This window comes from Dermacentor albipictus, chromosome 6 (genome assembly GCF_038994185.2).
Source record: "Dermacentor albipictus isolate Rhodes 1998 colony chromosome 6, USDA_Dalb.pri_finalv2, whole genome shotgun sequence".
Lineage (NCBI taxonomy): Eukaryota > Metazoa > Arthropoda > Arachnida > Ixodida > Ixodidae > Dermacentor > Dermacentor albipictus.
The window spans coordinates 94,380,614-94,403,928 of NC_091826.1; the positions used below are offsets into that span (position 1 = coordinate 94,380,614).

Here is a 23,315-nt window from a genome sequence, read left to right on the forward strand (position 1 = left end):
ACATCAGACACCATTGTAGGCATTAGGAAAGGTGTGGTAGATGGGTAACAAGGGGTCTAGTGTGCACTACTGCCCTTGTGGGAACCGAATGAAGAATGGCTGAAACTGAGTGGCAGATTGTCTAGACGTGTTATAGGCAATCTTAACAAATAGCGAAAATATGCCTCAGTGCGTGTGGGCAAAGGCGACATGAATAATCAACATGCCACGTAGTGTGCGAGCAAAGGCTTAAGTGTGTGAAACCATTCGTTTAAGGGTGGCTAAGCTTGCGGTGAACTGCGTTGCTTGCAGCGAGAAGGGCTGGGATCGCTTCCGGCAGGAGCACATTACCTTATTCCTTGAGTAGCCTGCGCCGAGAATTGGCGAGACTAGCAGTGCCCGCCTGCCAAACGGCAACAACTAGTTCCCTTGATGAGGGCACTGCCGACGGCGTAAGGGCACAACCAAACGACGACGCGGACCAACGAGGGACCGCGTCGAGCCGGCGGCGAAGAGTCTGGCTTGAGAGCCGTGTCGACGTCCTGTTAGAGCACGTGTGCATGCGTTGTGACGACTGTATCAGTAGGCTGTGCGCCTGTTCCGCTGAAGACAGAACGGTCCTGCTGGGGGCGCGATAGAAGGTCTATATCAACTCTTGGTATTTTTGGTTATGGTGGCTGTTAAAGAGGTAGGCCGACATAATAGGCTGCATTCCAGGGTGATGCATAGGATCACTAAATCTTCGCCAAGTGGTCAGGTAGCGTAGCATAAAGCAAGCGCAACCATGTCCAGTTAAAAACGGGCTTTCCTTCCGCGCACAGCAACAGATCAGAACCCATCTTCTGTGTTCCTGCATGCATATATCTTAAATCCCACCCAAACCCTCAATGGTTTTCACCAAATTTAATTACGTGGCAGCAATAGTTTTCATGGGACAGTGGCGCAAATTGTACGCTTGTAAAAGCACACCGTCTGAAGCTTTCGATCACTTGTATGAGTGCTTTTTTGAAAGCTTCTAATTGAACTGCAATTTTGATTCGTTGACAATACGTGAGACAAAACTGCACAACGCATGCATGAAGCACCGCGGAACCACGCGATATGTTCTTCTTGCAATACCGTGATTAGTAGGTGCTTCCTACAGTCCTGCACGGGCAGAGATGAACATAAACGTTTCGGATTATTTGCTAAACAGTAAATAACATGTACACTTCAGGACACAGGAACAATGGTTCTTGACCTTCAAGCGTGTGTAATCGTTGACACAATTGCTTCTGCCAAGAGAGCGCTTTTCATATAAGACCTCTAGTCAGAGAGAAAACGCGGATATACTATTGTTTATTTCGCACCAAATACACCGATCACTAGTAATTCCTGCTACCAGGCTAGTTGGTACATGGCTTATAAGAATGGTTTTAGGCGGAAATATGACCTAATGTGACTCACCCGTGATTCTTCCTGTTCGCATGCCTGAGGTTATATAAGTGAAGCTTCGGGGATAATAAAAATTAGTGGCTAGTGCCTCTCCGTAACTTTTATTCTCTTGTCCATGTCTTACTTTTTGCAAATAAAACCATGTCTAAAAAACCCAAGTCTGGCATCATTGCGCCTCACATTACCTTCGACATGCCCAAATCACTTTCTGCTTGCGCTACAAGTGGACACTGTGTGCTTCATTTAGATCTATCGGCACACGAAATGAACAAGCACCTAGATTTATCGAACTTCTCTAGTGGCACTGAGAGCTTGTCTGAATAGAGATTTCTCCCTCTGGCGAAAACATTGCACAAAGGCTTTGAAGCAACTGGACATCCAATACCGTTCATGATGCATGGTGTAATCGTAGGTAACAGGATACTGACCGACTGATGATATGTGCGCTCGTGCGCCTCACTGTTGGCGCTTTCGATGTAGGTCGTCAATGCGTTTTCAAGGGGATCAGGAAAGAAGTAGCTTTGGCCTTTCGTTTCTGCAGCCAGTTCCTCAAGCCTATCTTGGGCATTTTCACCCATCGCCATAGTCACAACTTGGACCTTTGACGCCAACAGCTGCGGCGAGACGTCGTCTATGGAGGGGAACTCGTTCTCCATGCCATCGGTCAAAAGCACAATCATTGCGCCTTCTGGAGTCTCGCTGGAAGTATTCAGCACCTGCGCATAACAAAAATTATGCAGAACCTACTCACAGTGGGAATCGATGTAAGCGAAGCTTTCCGTGCTGGATGCTGTGATTGACGATAATTAGCAGTGGCGATGAAGGCTAAAGCTTAATTTCTACAACGTTTGGGGTGACACTAGAATGCTGAGTTAATGTTAAACGTAACCTTGCGTGCACCACTGCTGTTTGTCTGCCTAGCAAACAGAAACACAGGGGGAGGTGTTTGAGGCGCTGTGATGCGCCATATTTTTGTAACCTCTGAAAGGGTTGAGCGTTGTCATTGCCTCACATGGCATATTGCATAGTGGCAGAAGTATTACAATTTATTTGGGTTATAGGGCTGTACTTGCCAAGACCACACTCGGATTATGTGGCACGCCGTAGTGGCGGACTCGGATTATATTTGACGCCGTGACGTTCTTTAACGTGTCCCAAATCTCAGCGTGCGTTTCCTATTTCGCCCTAGTCGCAATGCGGCTGCCCCGATTCAGATAAATTCATGACTCTAGCAATGTCAAAGCCGCAAGGCTAACGCGGCGGTCACAGAAGAGTTGATTTGATGATCGACCACTTCCGTAGTGTCTCCTGGAACCGGCCGAGCGCTTTAATTATTGCGGCTCTGCTTCTGCATCTCCTGCGTATTTTTATCGCTTGACATTTTTGCATGCAGCCTATTTTTTACAAATAGCAGAAACGTACTGTACCGTCACATCATGATCAACATGGCTTCGCCAAATGCATGGCTAAAGCCTTTTAAGGAGGCACGGTAGGGTAATCGTGCCACGCTCGCAGCTGTTTAAGCATTTCCTCGTCACTAGAACCGCTCGAGTTCGCTCGATTCAAACTAAACCATGGCTGCGCAACTTTGAGCGGTCCTAACGCACGTTATCTGCGCTTGGCTGGCAGAGAAGGGGGGCTTTGTTCCAGCCACAGAGCGCATCATGTCTCAGTAAGGTACCTGGTGTAGTCTCGTGCGGACGCCGTCCTCTCGGTCAGCGCATATCTGCTCATCTTTAAAAAAGTTCAATACTTACAAGCATTTCTCTCGCAAACCATACTTAGTTCAAGGTCTCAATAATCTCTCTCGTCGTATTCGAGTGCTGATTGTCATGTTTTCAGTTGTTAACGAAACTCTGTCTCAAGTCTCTAAACTTATTGAGGCAGTTTTTCGCGTGCGTATCATGGCCACGCACATTTATATCTCCTTCCGTTCCTCCACCGCGGGTGCGCTTTAAAACCACGGCGCTGTAATTATGCTTCAGAAATCTTCCTGTCTTTTTTGTCTGCTCCTCTCTTAAACTCGCTCTGTTAACTACTACACACAGAAACAAAGCAACAGCGCTCATATTCAATCCCATATGTGAGATGACTATATATATATATATGCGGGGCCGTTTCTTGAGCCTACTTGGAGTTCGCCAGACCCCATCGAATCGCACCATAGCGATTTAAGGAGCTTAGAAGCACGGATACCACATTCCTGAGGAGCGGCACGTGCAAACAAGTTGGCGGCCCCCGCTTCGTGTGCCGCAGGTGGAGCTATTCACTGCTTGACTCTTCCCGAAAGTGAAGCGAGAGCCTGGCACTGTTGCCGGTAATGTGGGTCCCGAAGCAAGACGGCTGTATTGCGCCGTGAAAACCTGGCAGCGTCGCCCCCATCCGCCTATTGTGACGCCGCATTGCAAGTCAGCAATGCAAGACCGCAGGGAGAGAAGTAAGCCCCCGGAAAAACACACCAGCAGCGACCCTCTCCGCCGGGTGTGACACCATCGCACGGGCGCTTACCATTGGCCGAAAATGACGACACTTGAGCAGGCTCGCCGATTGGCCGAACATAAGCCCTTCTGTGTCTTTGAGACACAGAAGGGCTTAAAAGACGCAGACCGAGAGCATTCCGAGAGCATTCGTTGATTCATCTCTTTCCAGCTTCTTGCCACGGGCCGCAACGTCCAAGTTGCTGCCTGCCCGTAATGACGCTATGACTGTTAATATACGCTCACTGTAAATAATATAAATAAAGCTCCCAAGTTTTTATCCCGACATCCTCATCAACTCAAAATCAAAAGGAATTTATATTACAGAACTTCGAACATAAGCTATTAACAATAGGCATATTTGTCCACTTTACACAGGCGTTTGATCATATTATTCACAACATTTTATTCTACAAACTAGAGAAATATGGAATTAGAGGCATTCCACTTCAATTATTAAAATCTTATCTTAATAACAGACGCCAGTTTGTTTCTGTAGGCCACAATACATCGGTAACCAAAGAAATACTTTGTGGCGTCCCACAGGGTAGCATTTTGGGCCCGTTGCTGTTTAACTTATATGCTAACGATATTACTTCCATCTACGAAAAGGCGAAATTTATCATTTACGCAGATGATACAAGTGTTTTCATCTCGTCCGGTTCTTGTACCAATTTAATTAGCATGGCAAATGACTTCTTGCGCAGCCTATCCTATTGGTCCACTGAGAACTGTCTAAAAGTAAATACGGCGAAAACAAAGGCCGTAATTTTTCATAACAAAGGCATGAGTCTTCTTCCGTCAGATCTAACATTAGCGTATAGATCCACAAATATAGAACTCACTCTTTCTGCAAAGGTGTTAGGGGTACACTTCACGAGTACCATGCAATGGGACGACCATGTAAGCTTTGTACTCCAAAAACTTAGCCGCAAAACAGGTGTTTTAAATCGCTACAGATATACTTTACCCGTCTCTGTAAAATTATTAATTTATAATGCCTTATTCGTGTCTCACATACATTATGGGCATCTTGTATGGGGCACCACAACTGAATGTAACTTGAGTAAATTATTTCGTATGCAGAAGAAAATAATACGTGTCATCGCTAATGTACCGTTTGCCTCCCATACTGAAAACCTGTTCAAGAAATACAACATTGCGACAGCCCACAAAATCTATAACTGCAGACTATTACGCGAGTATTACTTTAATACCAAACGTAACAATACTTTACTTGTAGAACTTGCAAATCTATCCGTCAATTCATACCGTTATTCAACTCGTACACCTGAAGTCTGGAAGGTTCCGCGCTCTAGAACTAACTACGGTTGTCAAATGTTGTGTAACAAACTTCCAAGATTACTGAATTTATACGACAGAGCAGGTTTCAATTTACAGGATTTATCACTGTCATAATTTAAAACTCTATTGCTTTCACTTCAGAGCACGTTTGTTAATGATTAATAATGTGTGTTATGTTCCTCTTTTTTTGTCTGTTACCAAGTGTATATCATTTATTTATTTCAATGCCGCAGTGTGTTTTGCATTGTTATTGTGGAAACATTTCACTGTTCTTTCATATATTATATAATTGCAATGTTTTATGGCCATTAGATAAAATGTAATTTATATGGCGCTTGATGTGTAACCCCATGCAGCCATATTGTACCTAAGGGGGTGAGGTTACCTCAAGCCGCGTCGGTGCGGCTTTTTTCCCTCATCCACCTCCATTTACCACTCCTCTGTACATGTGTGTGTGTAAATGGAAATCAATAAATCAAATCAAATCAAATCAAACTCTTGCAACTGAATGACAGCGGTGAGATCAGCCTACGGCTCCTAAGTCGGCCTACGACTCGGAGACAGCAACGGCAGCTGACGGACGTTGGCACATGGTGACCGACCGGTATCGTGATCAAGTTGGAGGCGACTTGGGATTGACCACCTCTTACAACTGACTGGGTACGGCGGAGAAGGACTGGTGATATGGTACTGTTTCATTGGGTAAGCGTTTGGTTTTGGCTGTAAAATTTACCAGGCTTCAATTTCTCTGTGTTTTTGGATTTGATTCGCTTGGATCTTTTACTTGTATTTTGATTTGCGTGGGTATCGCAACAAGTATTGTGTGATAGCAGAGCCAAAGCTTAAAGTAGCGACCATGGTCCTAATGTTTTTGACGAGAGCTGACCTGTTGTGGTTGTGTGAGGAGATCGAGGTAGATGTAGAGGAAGGACCTTAAGGAATCAGACATTCGTAAAACCGTTCTAGAAAGTAACAACGATTTGAAGTTCATCGAACAAATGGGTAACCGAATTCTAAGCACAAAACGGGAACAGGAAGCAGTTAGGCAAGAACAGGAAGAATTTAAGCAAGAACAGGAAAAAGCTAGGCAGGAACTGAAAAGAATTTCTCAGGAAGAAGGCCTAACAGCAGTAACGAGGCAGTACATTGATACATTGAACGAAGAGATTCAAGGTTTAGAGCAGGCAATCAAACTAAATCAACAACGGCTTGAGAAATCTGTAGGCTTGACGCAGCGAAAATGGCAGGAAGTAAATAGTAGATTTCAGTCGAAAGCCGAGAGAAGTAGCAGTACCTGCGAGACTAGCAGCACGTTGACAAGTAAACTCGAAGTGCTAGCAGCTAACAAAGCCTTAGTAGCAGCAGAGGCCGTTAAAGGTCGTAGTGCGAACGACGAGGTGCTGTGCCAACAGAGCACTGTAGAGGCAGCTAGGCCAGCTGCGAATGAATTGGCACAGTTACCGAGTGTGCGTCGCTTGTAATGTTAGCGAGGCTGCTAGCGAAGTAGAGAGTACTGCTGACTCGACAGACGCGAGCACCCATGTCAAGTCTGATTTGCGTGTCGAAGTAAAGTGCGAGCTGGACGATGCAGTTGAGAGTAGTTCTCAGGATGGCGAGCTTCGCAGCTCAAGGGAAGACAATAGCATTGTTCAGGGATCGGTGAGGCTCTCCGTCAGTCTAGTTAGCCAAGACAGGGGTGATCTAGTTATTATTCACTCAGACTGTGCGGGTAAGAGACCAATCCGGGCCGATGAGTTGTGTAACGGCCAGCACGAGGCGCCGTGAGCGACATTAAAGAGAATTCACAGAAAAAGCGCCGCAGAAAGAAGCGCGCTAAAGATAGGAATGCGGTGACTAATGTAGCGCCGCCAAAGACGGCGAGAGACCCAAAAGGGCAGGGCGCGACGAAAAGGAAGGTGCGGTCGTCACTGACGACGTGTGTGCATCACGCACGGTCGAGCCACAGGTCAAAAAGAGACCGAGAAGCATGTTCTGCACGGACGCGGACAAAGGGCACGGGGCAGTCAAATTCCTTGTCGTTCCGTTGTTCTTTTCGAAGCTCAGCGTGTAGTACAAAGAAGCGCAAGGTGGCAAGACGAGACCAGCTTGGGAGTAGCGACGCGGTCACTCGAGTTTGTGAGGAAAGAGGGGCGCCAGGACGCAAATTGGGGGGAGACTGTAACGTCTTGGGGGAGCTAATAGTGAGTCAGCCCTTTTGTTGTTCATTGGTACCCAGAGTAGCTTTCAAACCGCGACCACCTCGAGTACGGCTCAAAATTATGAGTCAGTCGAAAATGCTTGGAACGGGAGGCCAAGAGAGCTTCCGTAGAAGTGAAACGTGGTGCGTTTTTCTTTTTTAGCATTTGAAGATTTCGCAATTTGAGACAGTTTCTTTCAGTATGCAAGGTATGAGCGTTATGTTTTGGTTTGAGAAAGCTCCGAGAGTTGAAAGAGGTGTTTTATGTTAACATGTAGTTTCGCGAGGTGTTCATAAATAAGTAGATAGGCTTTCTTTTTTTGTGTGTGAGTAACCTGAGTGTCAAGGTTGTCGGTGAGAGGCCTATCGTAGCGCACGTGTGTTTTAGTTAACCTATTTTTATGCGTTGTTTTTATTTTCTAAGGTTAACCGCGTAGGTTTTCAGGAAGTGCATCATTTGCACTGAGAAGCGTTCTTAGTTCCATTAGCGCGTGTCTTGTGTGGACGGAAGGAAGCAGATTTATGACTGGGTTGCTCGTGTATGTTGAGAGCAGCCGTACTGTGACTTCTTTAGTGAGCGTGCTTAGAACTATTAATTAGGAGACGCATTTTTAAAAGGGTTCTGTGGAGTGCGTAAGTAACACAAGTTTAATTCGTTTAGGTACGTGTCTTGTACGGACTAGAGGACACGTCAGTAGGCGTAATAAAAAGTTTGCCTACGACGCAAGTGTGCGTCGTAGTACCACAAAGCTGGAGCGCCTGTGATTACGTACTTGTGAAATTGACCAGACTGTTCAGTGGCGCCAATACGTGTGATAAGTACGCCACTGCGATAGGTTGGAAACATGCTGTTCGAGCAGTTAGGCCACTTAAGTTCGGCGGTTTTCATTGTTTGCAACGGCAACGACCCATTGTGTTACTACAACAATGACACTCTGGTCTTGTCGGCATTCGAGGAGATATGGATAGCGGTTTGGAAAGGTGGTTGGAACTGCCTTGTCAAAATTGGGGAAATAAAAAATGAGGGTTCATTTTGACTCAGTAATAGCCTGGCGAGTCAGGGTTGAAGAGCCTGCCTTACAGGTGGTGCAGCGCTCTGTTGTTTTGTTTGTTTGACGTACGTTCTCCAAGGCCCAGGATCCCGTAGTTCGTCAAACGAGGCTCGACACCACAACCCTGCAGGTTCTGTCAGCATTCCTCCTGGCCAGAGAATTGAGTTCACCGGCCATTCTGAACTTCCCGGGCGAGGACGAGCTGTTATATACGGGGCCGTTTCCTCAGCCTACTTCGAGTTCACCAGACCACATCGAATAGCACCACCGCTAATTAAGGAGCGCAGAAGCACGGATACCACATTCCTGAGGAGCGGCACATGCAAACAAGTTGGCTGCCCCCGATTCGTGTGCCGCAGGTGGAGCTATTCACTGCTTGACTCGTCCAGAATGTGAAGCGAGAGCCTGGCACTGTTGCCGATAAAGTGGGTCCCGAAGCAAGACGGATCTAATGCGCCGTGAAAACCTGGCAGCGTCGCCCCCATCCGCGTATTGTGACGGCGCATTGCAAGTCAGCAAGGCAAGACCGCAGGGAGAAGTAAGCCCCCGGACAAATACAGGAGCAGTGACCCTCTCCGCCGGGTGTGACACCATCGCACGGGCGCTTACCATTGGCCGAAAATGACGACACTGGTGCAGGCTCGCCGATTGGCCGAAAATGGCGTTACCTGAGCGGGCTCTCCCATGAGTCAAACGTGACGTGTCTTCGAGACACCGAAGGGCTTAAAAGACACCGGCCGAGAGCATTCCTTGATTCATCTCTTTCGAGCTTCTTGCCACGGGCCGCAGCGTACGAGTTGCTGCCGGCCCGTAATGACGCTATGACTGTTAATATACGCTCACCGTAAATAATGTAAATAAACCTCCCAAGTTTTTCATCCCGACGTCCCCCTCAACTCTTACAACATATATATATATATATATATAACAAGGAAATTATCAGTCATAGCACTCGTAGTACAGCCCTCTGGGACGTTCTCTTTTCGGAAGTAGTCTCATTAGGGTTGTTATAATTACACAAAGGTATTTCGCTCTCGTGAGCAGCAGTCCTTGAGATTGTTACTCGGGCTACCTTCCCACGCTAAGCGTGCCGCGCTCGCACCTGTTTAAGCTTTTCCTAGTCCCTAGAGTCGCTCGAGTTCGCTCTTATCGACGGGCGGCCATTTTTCCAAGAAAGTATGCCTTCGCGGACAACCATCGACCATCGCGGACAACACCAGTCTCTTTCCACGTAAGTATGAGGCTCTGGACAGAAGCTATGGCGCTTCAGTGTAACCAGGGGTCTGACGGACCAACCGACCGAGCTATCTCCCCAGGCAACATCCAAGGTCACATCCTAATGCCATGTTCTCTTCCTTTTTTGTTTTCCTTCTTTTCCCCCCGTTTTTAGTATTGTCTTCTTTTACTTTATCGCCATACGGGGAGACCCTTTAAAACTATTCTGTAATATGTATGGCCCCACATGTGCAGGTCAGAAATACCAGGTTTCTCTAGTTGAGTGCCATCATTGCGGTTTAACCGAGCTCAGATTGGTCCATCTTGACTGATCAAAGAAGGCACCACTGTAGGATAAATGAGGCGCACAACTCCTGCGGTGGTCGTACAGTATCCGCTTCGCGTGCAAGGGGACCGTGGTTCGACTCCCGGGGCCTCGCAATTTTCCACCGCGAAAAAAAAACTGTGTGTTGAGAAAATTGCATAACAGGCCTGGAGTGCGGCCTGATCCCGGTGACCAGAACCGGTAACGCACTCGCTCACCAGAGCAGGATTGGCCACCCTGGTGCAGTACTTGGCCACAACCTCCTATATGAATACAACAATCAAACCCAGGCCCTCAGTCCCCAGCAGCCGCGAAGCAACTGACCGCGGCGGCGGTCAGATCTGTGACACAGCAGACGGTGCTAAGAATCCCTGGCTCCGGACAGGCCGCCATTGGAATCTGAACCTCGCAACGTTTAACGTTAGAACGTTGTCTAGTGGGGCGAGTCTAGCAGTGTTATTGGAGGAATTAGAGGGTAGTAAATGGGATCTAATAGTGCTCAGCGAGGTTAGGAGGACAAAAGAAGCATATAACGTGCTAAAAAGCAGGCACGTGCTGTGCTACCGCGGCTTAGCGGAGAGACGAGAACTAGGAGTCGGATTCCTGATTAATAAGGATTTAGCTGGTAACAAACAGGAATTCTATAGCACTAACGAGAGGGTGGCAGGTCTTGTTGAGAAACTTAATAAGAGGTACAAATTGAAGGTGGTACAAGTCTATGCCCCTACATGCAGTCATGATGACCAGGAAGTCGAAAGCTTTTATGAAGACGTTGTATAGCCGATGCGTAAAGTCAAAACAAAGTACACTATACTGGTGGGCGACTTCAATGCCAAGGTAGGCGAAAAGCAGGCTGAAGACAAGCCAGGCGGGGGAATATGGCATAGGCTCTAGGAATAGCACGGGAGAGTTATTAGTAGAATTTTCAGAACAGAATAATATGCGGGTAATGAATACGTTCCGCAAGCGCATTAGCCGAATGTGGACGTGGAGGAGCCCAAATGGCGAGACTAGAAATGATATAGGCTTCATACTGTGCGCCAAGCCTGGCATCATACAAGATGTGGACGTGCTCGGCGAGGTGCGCTGCAGTGACCATATGATGGTAAGAACTAGTATTAGGCTAGGCTTGACGGCGGAACAAAAGAAACTGGTACATAAGAAGTCATTCAATGAGTTAGCGGTAAGAGGGAAACTAGAGGAATTCCGGATAAAGCTACCGAACAGGTATTTGGCTTTAACTCAGGAAGAGGACCTTAGTGTTGAAGCAATCAACGACAACCTTATGGGCATCATTAAAGAGTGTGCAATAGAAGTCGGTGGTAACTCCGTTAGACAGGATACCAGTAAGCTATCGCAGGAGACGAAAGATCTGATCAAGAAACGCCAGTGTATGAAAGCGTCTAACCCTACAGCTAAAATAGAACTGGCAGAACTTTTAAGTGTATCAGAAAGTGTAAGACAGCTGACGTAAGGAACTATAATGTGGATAGAACTGAAAATGCTCTCAGGAACGGAGGAAGCCTAAAAGTAGTGAAGAAACTAGGAATGGGCAAGAATCAGATGATTGCGTTAAGAGACAAAGCCGGCAATATCGTTACTAATATGGATGGGATAGTTCAGGTGGCTGAGGGGTTCTATAGAGATTTATGCAGTACCAGTAGCACCCACGACGATAACGTGAGAAAGAATAGTCTAGAAGATTTTGAAATCCCACAAGTAACGCCACAAGAAGTAAAGAACGCCTTGGGAGCTATGCAAAGGGGGAAGGCAGCTGGGAAGGATCAGGTAACAGCAGATTTGTTGAAGGATGGTAGGAACATTGTCCTACAAAAACTGGCCACCCTATATACACAATGCCTCATGACCTCGAGCGTACCGGAATCTTGGAAGAACGCTAACATAAACCTAATCCATAAGAAAGGGGACGCCAGAGACGTGAAACATTTTAGACCAATCAGCTTACTGTCCGTTCCCTACAAAGTATTTACTAAGGTAATCGCAAATAGAATCAGGAACACCTTGGGCTTCTGTCAACCAAATGACCAGGCAGGATTCCGTAAAGGCTACTCAACAATAGACCACATTCACACTATCAACCAGATGATAGGGAAATGTGCGGAATATAACCAACATCTTATATAGCTTTCATTGATTACGAAAAAGCGTTTGATTCACTCGAAACGACAGCAGTTATGGAGGAATTATGGAATCAAGGTGAAGATGAGCAATATGTAAAAATAATGAAAGCTCTATATAGCGGCTCCACAGGCACCATAGTTCTCTATAAAGGAAGCAACAAAATCCCAATAAAGAAAGGCGTCAGACAGGGAGATACGACCTCTCGAATGTGATTCACAGCGTGTTTACAGGAGATATTCAGAGACCTGGAGTGGGAAGGATTGGGGATAAAAGTTGATGGAGAATACCTTAGCAACTAGCAACTTGCGATTCGTTGATGATACTGCCTTGCTTAGTAACTCAGGAGAGCAACTGCAATGCATGCTCACTTACCTGGAGAGGCAAAGCAGAAGGGTGGGTCTGAAAATGAATCTGCAGAAAACTAAAGCAATGTTTAACAGTCTCGGATAAGAACAGCAGTTTACGATAGGTAGCGAGGCACTGGAAGTGGTAAAGGAATACATCTACTTAGGGCTGGTAGTGACCACGGATCCGGATAATGAGACTGAAATAACCAGAAGAATAAGAATGGGCTGGGTTGCGTGTGGCAGGCATTCTCATATCTTGAACAGCAGATTGCCATTATTCGTCACAGGAAAGTGTATAACAGCTGTGTCTTACCAGTACTCACGTATGGGGGAGAAACATGGAGGCTTACGAAAACGGTTCTACTTAAATTGAGGACGATGCAACGATCTATGGAAAGAAGAATAATGGGTGCAACGTTAAGGGATAAGAAAAGAGCAGATTGTGTGAGGGAACAAACGCGGGTTAATGACATCTTAGTTCAAATCAAGAAAACGAAATGGGCATGGGCAGGACATGTAATGAGGAGGGAAGATAACCGATGGTCATTAAGGGGGACAGACTGGATTCGAAGGGAAAGGAAGCGCAGCAGGGAATGGCAGAAAGTTAGGTGGGCGGATTACATTAAGAAGTTTGCAGGGATGACATGGCCACAATTATTACATGACGGGGGTATTTGGAGAAGTATGGGAAAGGCCTTTGCCCTGAAGTGGGTTCAACCATACTGATGATGATGATGGTGGTAGGGTAAACCCCCCAAAATCGAATTTACAATTTTGGCGCAGAAAAATCGACTGCACTAAGAGGAACAAACCTGCGGAAGCGCGATCTCGTGCGCCCGCTCAAAGCAGTTTAAATGTCACACCGAAGTGTACAGCGCACCCTGGCGTTTAAAAATGGCGAGCGGAGGCAGGTGTGCTCATCGTTGTTGCTCGCGGTTTTCTTCGTTATGGCGTGGTTTTTATTTTTTGGCTTCTATATGTGGTAAGTAAACGATTTGTAATAAAAGATCATTCATTAATAAAAAGAAAATGAGACATTCACCCAATCGTAGCAATTTCCACAAAGGAATCCCATACGGGTTCCTCGAAAGAAAGCATCGTACTTGATGAAAAATTTGTCGTGGTCCGGTGCTTGAAACCGAAACCATCGTCTTTCAGGCGCAGCCGCTTTACCATCTCAGCTAACCAGGTGGGTAGCCGATGTCAGGGCGGAGTCGAATTTGTGAACAACTCGAAATCAAGAGTTTGACGTAATAGTCCTTTGCGGAAAAGGACTATTACGTAAAACTGTTGCTTTTGCTGACTTGGTCGTGGTCGCCTCTGTTTCAAATTTTAAACATGTTACTTGCCCATATGATTGCACGGTCGTCCAGCAAATAGAGCAGAATGAGAACTTTAAAGGTAATCGGTCTTCTGAGCAAACGTATTCATGGACGAACGCAGAACACCAATGAGTCGCTCAACAAACTCACCTGGTGCCGCTGCACTAAGAAAACTTTGTCAGCGCCTACACATGGAGGACAGCAATAAATTCAATCTACCTTTTCTCAGAAAGTATTCATCCCATTCTAGTGTTCGTTTGTGCATATGTACTACATCCAGTCACAAATATTCAGAACTAAATAAACATCTCGTGGTATGAATGATAACACTGGAAAAATTTACACTGCACGGAACCCCCCTTGTGGCTTTGTGCAAGCAGCGATATATATTTTTTGGTAGGAACCCCAAAGGGGATATGATATTCTTTTTTAGTTCAGTTATAACCTAGGGCTATTTAGAATCACAGTGTGTAATATCATCACAATCCTCTGCGTGGTTGCAGAGAAAAGGTACATCAAATAATTAAATACGCTGCAATTTCGGGAGTGGGCCACACCAAAGGTAAACAATCTGACATAAGGTGTCTGTCTTGTACCCATGAGCATCTTTTCTAAGCGCGTGAAATTTGGTACGAATATCTGCAGCCGTTTCCAAAGCAATATGTTAGAGCTAACATGTACAATTTACCCTACCATACCCTCCTTAGGCGCTATGTTCTTGTACTAGACATGCTTGCTTCTCTCCACCTATGCATGACTTTGTTAGCGCGAACGGAACATTTGATCTATTTATTGTTTTACATTATAAAGATGGGTAACAACTCTATCATCTCTCTCAGCTTGTAGGGACGAGGGGCTCGTGGAGCTTCCTTGAACCATGTCGATTCGTAGCATTCATTATATGGTGAGTTAGTCAAAAATTTGACCTCAAGGAAGAAATTCTCTTTCCAAGTTTATGGCGAGAATGTGCTGTTTAATCTCAATTTTTTGTGCAGCTGATAGCTTCCATCTTCTATAATGTAGCAAAGGACCCATTGTTGGTGATACCAATAGGCGCATCACTAAAGGTTATTCGACAAGCCCGCCCACTTTCCCCGTTTTTCATAAGCCACAGGGAGTAGTAAGGTGTTACACCATGACAAGAAATGCTTAAGCCTCCAGTAAAAGGTCAATAGCAAGCCGTATGGGGTAGGTTTACAGCCGACTGTTCAGGCTGAAAACTAAATAACCTGGAACCAAAACGAACGCATGCGGTAAGCCGTAGTAGGGGTCTGTAAATGTATGCATCTCTCTCCACATAATTTTCACGCATGCGTAAATAAATGTACCCGCTGGGATGGCGTACTAACCAAGGCGATGCGCTGCTAGGCTCAAAGACGCGGGGTAGAATCCCGGCCCCGTCAGCCGCATTTCGATGGGGGCGAAGTGCCAAAACCATCCGTATACCGTGCATTTGGGGCACAGTAAAGAAACCCGGGTGATAAACATTAATCCGCAGTACCTCATTGCGCCGCGCCTGATAATCACATCACGGTTTTGGCATTTAAGGTCCCATAAAGATCAATGTAAATAAAGAACGCCGACTACACCAGCATAACCATACACACATCATTACAGTGCATAACACATTCCGCACCACCCTGACCGCCATGTAACCCGCCGTGGTTGCTCAGTGGCTATGGTGTTAGGCTGCTGAGCACGAGGTCGCGGGATCGAATCCCGGCCACGGCGGCCGCATTTCGATGGGGGCAAAATGCGAAAACACCCGTGTACTTAGATACAGGTGCACGTTAAAGAACCCCAGGTGGTCAAAATTTCCGGAGTCCCCCACTACGGCGTGCCTCGTAATCAGAAAGTGGTTTTGGCACGTAAAACCCCATATATTATTATTATTATTGACCGCCATGTAATGCTACGCATCTGTAGGAGTTTCCCTTCAGGGAGGTACCACCTAACTATTTCTAAATGTTTGCATGATTAAAAATATATTTTCTCAATAAATTTTTCTGCCTCTACAATTTAGGTAAATGTGGCGTGCTGAATGGGTCTTTGCGCAAGATAGCGACCTAAGCTCAACTTCTCTTGCTACTCTGTAAATCAAAACTGGAAACGAATTTTAACATGAAAGAAGAATAGATGACGTGAATACAAAATCACATAGGAAATACACAAGGAAGTGGAAGCTCCTAAATTCTGAGATGAGGATCACAGCTACTTCATATACACAGGGAAACCTATATGTCCCACCTTTCACGCTTAACATTTTCAAGTAATACTTCTATACTTAGAGAGCTGTCTATACTCTCACATTTTCTGTATGTGGTACTACTAGCGCGGTATGTATCGCTTAGTTCGCCAGTACGTCCTGCCCTGCCTCATATGTCAACGACGCAAGATGCCGCCTCAACATGCCAACGGCCCCTTGCAACCTTTACCATGCCCCGCGCACGCGCTCGACCGCGTCGGCATTGACCTATACGGTCCGCTTTCCAACACTCCAAGAGGCAACCGCTGGGTTATGGTTGCTATCGCCCACCTCACGCGGTACGCCGAACCTTCAGTCCTAGCATCTGCCACAGCAAAAGATGTCGCCAGTTTTATCCTTCAAAACCTGATTTTACGCCATAGAGCACTTCGAGAATGACTGAGCGACCGCGGTGGCGTTTTTCTCTCAGACGTCATTGCAGCATTGCTAAAGGAGTGTCGCATCATTCACCGCACTACCATGGCATATCATCTTCAAACTAATGGAATGACAGAGCGTTTCAACCGAACCCTTGGTGACATGTTGGCCACGTATGTTTCTTCTGACCACTTGAATTGGGATCGCATTCTGCCTTTCTTCACCTACGCTTACAATACCGCGACGCAAAGTACCACGGGGTTCTCCCCTTTCTTTCTCTTTTATGGACACGAACCTTTATGCACTTTGGACACGATTCTGCCTTAGCGACCAGATGCTTAGGAGTGCACGACTGTTTCTAGAGCGGCTGCTTACGCCGAAGAATGTCGCCAGCTCGCTCATTCGTTCACATCCCAGGACGAGTGGCGCCAAAAACATCGCCACTATTGATCTACTGCGGCTACGTGGTTCACCCATGGCTCGCTGGTCTGGTTGTGGGTGCCCTCTACTCCTCCAGGCCTTTGCTCTAAGCTGCTCTCCAAGCACCACGGTCCTTATCGGGTATTGAAACAAACATCCGCCTTCAACTACCTCATCGACCCAACGGAAGCGCCTTCCGACCAGCGTCGTCGCGGCCAGGAAATTGTCTACGTCTCCCGGCTCAAGCAGTGCCATGACCCCCCTGTGCTTTCCTGTCTTTAGGTCGCCAAGATGGCTACTCTTTCGGTGGGAAGTGATTGTACTGAAGGCACTTGGCAATGGGCATGGTGGTAATGAATGAGAAGAACACGACGAGCGGTGCTTGCTTCCCCGTTTCAATATAGCGCCGACCTGTTTAAGCCTACTGCTGCAACCTAGAACTAGCGCTGCTAGGCGCACGATCTGAAGTGGTCCACGTGGTGCGCCTTGGACCCTTTTACGGATGCTGACGAACTTCCTTATTTTGTTGTTTTCTTTGCTACGAGTGCTTTTCTTTATTACTTTCATTTGTTTGCAGCATCGGGTCGATGCTATTTAAAAGGGGGGTAATGACACGTATACTTATCTTTGTCGGGCCACCACGTTTCGCCACCTAAGAAGTGTTATCGCACAGCGCAGGACGCGCCTGCATGTATCCGAAGTTTCTGGAAAGTTATCGATGCTTCTATTTGCTTAACGTTATGTTATCTGATTTCATCGCCTGACGCGAATGGTGTAGAAATTTGTGGAAGGCACGCGGGTCCCAACGATTAGTCTGGAACGTTCGACGACTGCTGTATAAAAGCCGACGCGCTTGACCCGCTGATCAGATTTGGACGATCGCCAACCGTGTTAGCTGCTATCGTTGTGCCGTAAGTGTAGCCTCTTTTTGTGGGCACAGGTTCGCCCAATAAAGGTTAGTTTTGTCTTACACAGTATTGCTACGGTGTTCTTCAACGTTACCACCACGTGACTATATATTTATTTATATATATATATATATATATATATATATATAAATATATATATATATATATATATATATATATATATATATATATATATATATATATATATATATATATATATATTGCGGCGATGTGTATTGTCGTTCACAACGTTGTGGAACGCTAGGTGTAGACACTGCAAGGGATGTCCGTAGCACGGGGCTCACTCGCGATCAAGGCACAGTCCTTCCTCTTCTTCGTCTGTCGGCACGTACACACGGGTGCGTCTGCTTCATTACAATGCCCCGGGATTCAAGCGTAGCCATCCTGGTGACTCGGGGTGCGAAGATGAGTGGGTCGTAATAGTGTTTCAGATGGTAGACGTGTACTTTCTCTCGGCAACGACGACGCAGGTCTGGTGACACCGTGAGCGGCTCGACAATGTAGCTGACCGGTGAAGTGGCCTTGATGATACGGTACGGCCCTTGATAACGCGCCAGGAGTTTAGAAGAAAGTCCAAGAACGTGGGCTGGTATCCAAAGCCACACAAGAGAACCAGGAGCAAAGTTGTGCGGTGGTTGATGAGCATGGTCATGCCTTGTCTTTTGACGTGCTTGTGTCTCACTAGTCAGGGCGCGTGCCAGCTGACGGCAATCTTCAGCACATTTGGCGACTTCGGAAAGTGGAGTATACTCTGTAGCGTCAGGTTGGTACGGCAGTATGGTGTCTAATGGGCATGAAGGCTCACGGCCATACATAAGGAAAAAGGGGGAGAAGATGGTGGTCGCTTGCGTTGCGGTGTTGTATGCGAACGTAACAAAAGGGAGTACGGTGCCGCAGTTGGAGTGATCGGATTAGATGTACATCCGCAACATGTCGCCAAGAGTGCGATCGAACCGGTTGGTCAAACCGTTGGTTTGAGGATGGTACGCGATCAATTTGCGGTGAATTATCCTGCACTCAACGAGGAGGGCTTGGACGCCCTCCGACAGAAAGACACGGCCTCTATCACTCATTTGTTCTCGGGGAGCACCATGGCGAAGACTGAAACTGCGAAAAATGAAGAAACCAACGTCACGGGCGGTCGCTGCTGGCAGAGCTGCAGTCTCAGCGTAGCGAGAAGGTGGTCTACGCCGACAATAATCCACCGATTTCCACACCCGCTACATAAAAGCGGGCCGTAGAGGTCGATGCCGACGCGGTCGAATGGACGAGATGGGCACGGTAGCGACTGCAACGGTCCTGTTAAACGCTGGGTAGGTATCTTGCCTTGTTGGCATGTAGTACAAGACTGAATGTACTTTTGCACGAAGTTGTACACGCCTCCTCAATAATAGCGTTGGCGCAACCGTGTGTAAGTTTTCAGGACGCCGGCATGAGCGCTGAGGGGATCAGCGTGAAATTGCGCGCAGATGTCAGAGCGCATATGACGAGGTATAACAAGGAGCCATTTGCGACCGTCGGGCATATACTTGCCGCGACATAGAATGTTGTCCCACACGGAAAAGTGGGTTGCTTGGCGACGCAGTGCTCGTGTCGAAGGGACGGCAGACAGAGCGCCAAGGTAGTCAAGTAGTATTAGAAGTGTTGAGTCCTTGCGCTGATCTGTGAGCATGTCAGTGATGGCCAACGGTGACAGTGGAAACGAGGAAGGTGACAAAAACGCTATATCAGGCGTCAGTGGCGAGCGAGAGAGCGCATCAGCGTCGGAGTGCTTGCGACCGGAGCAGTACATGACGCGCATGTCGTTCTCTTGCAAGGGAAGCGCCCAACGTCCCAAGCGTCCGACGGGCGAAAGAACGAGCGTAAAGGTATGGGAGAAACTTGCTTAGTGCCCACATGATCTCTAGGTACTCCTTTTCTGTGACGGAGTAATTTAATTCTGCTTTCTTTAGAGTACAGCACGCATAGGCGGCGAGGTGTTCATCATAGCCAGCTTTCCGTTGCGCTAAGACCGCGCCAAGGCCAACTCCGCTGGCGTTAGTATGAACTTCCGTGAAAGCATCAGGATCGCAGTGGCGAAGAAACGGCTGCGAGGTCAACAAGTGGCGCAACTGCGGAAATGCTGGATCGCATTCAGGTGACCACGCTGCTATGCCGTTACTGGCGGAAAGTAAACTTGTCAAGGGTGCCATGATGGATGCGAAATTGCGTACGAAGCGACGAAAACAGGAACATTAACCAATAAAACTTTTGAGGGTTTTGATAGACGTGGGCTTTGGGAAGCCTGCAACTGCGCGGAGCTTGTCTCGGTCCGGGAGGACGCCGTCTTTTGAGATAAATTGACCCAAGATGGTTAGCTTGCTCGCAGCAAAAAGGCACTTTTTGAGGTTAAGCTGTAGGCCAGCAGATGCGAAACAGCTCAGAATCTCATGCAGGTGAGCGAGGTGTGGCGGAAAATCGGTTGAGAAGACGACGATGACGTCGAGGTAACATAAACAGGTCTTCCATTTGTGGCCGCGAAGGATGGTGTCGATCATACGCTCAAAAGTAGCAGGCGTATTACACAGCCCGAAGGGCATGACGTTAAACTCGTAGAGGCCGTCGGGTGTAACGAATGCTGTTTTCGGACGGTCAGGTTCGGCCACAGGAACTTGCCAGTACCCAGAGCGCAGATCTAAGGAACTGAAATATTCTGCGCCCTGTAAATAGTTGAGAGCGTCATCGATCCGAGGCAGTGGATAAATGTCTTTTCTCGTTGCCTTCTTTAGGCGTCTGTAGTCGAGACAAAAGCGAATGGAGCCATCTTTTTTTGTTACCAATACAACAGGTGAAGACAGGGACTTTGAGAGGGACGAATTACTCTGTTTAAGCATATCGTCCACTTGCTCTGTGATGATTCAGCGCTCTTCAGCAGAGACATGATGCGGGCGCTGCCGCAAGGGGGAGTGGAAACCGGTGTCGATGATGTGAGAAACACCAGTGGCTCGGCCCAATGATGTCTGATGATGGTCGAAAGAAGAGAGAAACTTGTGAAGGAGAGTGAGAAGTTGGCGGCGATGAGATGGGGAAAGAGCAGGGTCGATGGCGTTGTCAAAACCCACTGAAGGTGATAAGTCTGAGACCAAAGCGATGGCGTCAGTGTGATGGAGGGAGTCGGTAGGAACATCGAGATCGTCAACGTAGTCGACAGCCTGGAAGTATCCTATGGTCTCTCCACGCAGTAGGCTGATCGGGTACTGCTAGTAGTTGGTGACCAGAATCACAGTTGACCCAGATGTTATAGTTAGCACGGCAAATGGAATAGCAATGCCTTTGGGCTGAGCAAACAAATCGGACGGCGTGAACACTACAGTGGCGTCAGACGCGGCATCAGACGACAGGACAACAGGCGTCGACGACTCACGGGGTATGGTTGTGTCGTTAACAACCATGAGTTTGTCGGCAAAGTGATGAGAGCTCGTCAGCAGTGATTCACATAGTGGTAAAAGCGACACTTTTGCACGCGAACACTCAATGACAGCTTGATGACGTGACAGGAAATCCCAGCCAAGGATGATGTCGTGAGAGCACGATGGTAGCACGAAACACTCGGTTATGTAGAGAACATCGTTGATGACGACACGTGCCGTGGATACAGCTGAAGGGTGAATTCGCCTGTGCGCTGGCAGTGGCGAGCGCCAGGCCAGAGGGAGCTGTAGTCACTTTTCGTAATTTGCAACAAAGGTTCTCGTGAATGAGGGAAACGGCAGCTCTGGTATCGACTAGTGCCAGCGCCGGTACTCCCTCTACAAAAACGGTAATAACATTTTGCAGCGAAGAATGAGGTCTTGAAAACGTTGATGTATTGCAGTTCTTGCCTCGGGAACTGTACCAGTCATTTTCCCTCTTCAGTGGGAGCTCGACGACGCAGGGGTGAAATCGAACGGCGACGGCGAAAAGGGGAACGCCCAGTTTCTGATCGGCGATCAGTATCAAGACATCGCGGTGAAATGGAGCCGTGGCGGCGTATCGTGACGCGTAGCTGGTCGTGTCAATGGTGGTACGCGTAGTTGAGGCGCGTCGGGGACAAAAGCGCGCCACATGGCCAGCAATGCCGCAGGCGAAGCAGATAGGCGGTTTTCTATAGTGCACCACGTCTCGGTAGGACGAAAAAACTATGGTGCCTCTCTGGCAACTGGAAATGAAGTCGCATGCACGGACGATGAAAAGGAAGCTGTCGGCGCAGGTGGCCATGGAACCACGGCTGCATAACTGAGCGGGAGCAACGTAGAATGAGTGGCAAATTCGGTATGGGACAGTGGCACACTCATAGGATCGGGTGGTGGGGTCGTAAGAGCTGCAGGAAGCGCTTCCGATATCTGAGTCCGGATGTGTGCTGCAGCATTGGAGGCAAAGCTGCCGTAGGTGCGTCACTGTGAGGCAGCAGCGAGAGCTGCCACCTCTTCAGGAATAAAATCTTTGATATGCTGTGAGAGGGTCGAGTTGGTCCTGTCGGCAGAAAGCACGATGCTCGAGACGGAATCGGAGTTCTGAATGTTCTGGCGGGCGATAGGTGTTGGCAGCGCAGCTCGTCAAAGCTCTGGCAGAGGTTAATGAGGACGGATACGCTACCAGACATTTTAGCTTCTAACTTTGATTCTTTCCAAGCATTTGATCTACATGATAACATTGGCACATCAATCTATGCATTTGAGCGCATCGTAAAACTACACATTGGTAATTTTCTTCCCCTCAAGACTAAAAAAAGCAATCCAAGGATTCCATGGATGAATCGCAGCATACCGCAAATAAGACATTGTGTTCGTCATCTTCGCCCATTGAAAAAGTCATGTAATCCAGACATTATCATTCCTTTTAACACTGCTAAGAAAGAACTACGTATCAAAATGAAAACAGCTAAAAACATTTATTTTCAAGTTGAACTAGTACAATTATTACGCTCAAAGCCGCGCAAATTCTGGACTTCTATCACGCCAACTAAAACTGCTGCAATTTTCTAGATGACATAGCTATATTTCTGATCCCTCCGATATAGCCAACGCTTTTGATGTCTACTTCCAATCAGTGTTCACGCATGACAACAATTCTCTCCCGGTTCTCGCTAATACTATCATCATCATCACCACCATCATCATCAGCCTAATCATGTCCACTGCAGAACGAAGGCCTCTCCCTGCGATCTCCAATTACCCCTGTCCTGCGCCAACCGACTAAATAGCACCCGCAAATTTCCTAATTTCGTCAATTCATCTAGTCTTCTGCCGTCCTCTACTGTGCTGCCGTTCTTTTGGTACCCATTCGCTTACCCTAATGGTACAACGGTTATCTAGTCTGCCCATTACATGACCTGCCCAGCGCCATTTTTTCCTCTTAACGTGTATTAGAACATCGTCTAGGCCCGTTTGCTCTCTGATCCAAACTGCTCTCTTTCTGTCTCTTAAAGTTATGCCTAGCATTCTCCGTTCCATCGCTCTTTGCGAGGTCCTTAATTTGTTCCCAAGCTTCTTTGTCAGCCGCCAAGTCTCTGCACCGTACGTCTTCACCGGTG

General features: G+C 47.3%; 1 protein-coding gene across 3 annotated transcripts in view; it reads right to left on the bottom strand.

The window, feature by feature from the left end:
• LOC139061293 (calcium-activated chloride channel regulator 1-like) overlaps positions 1 to 23,315 on the bottom strand; it is a 209,387-nt gene that overhangs the window by 87,130 nt on the left and 98,942 nt on the right. For all 3 annotated transcript variants that reach the window (XM_070541062.1, XM_070541061.1, XM_070541063.1), the window contains one exon: positions 1,842 to 2,129. In XM_070541062.1, the coding sequence (XP_070397163.1) occupies positions 1,842 to 2,129 (288 nt within the window). The remainder of the gene's footprint in view (positions 1 to 1,841; positions 2,130 to 23,315) is intronic.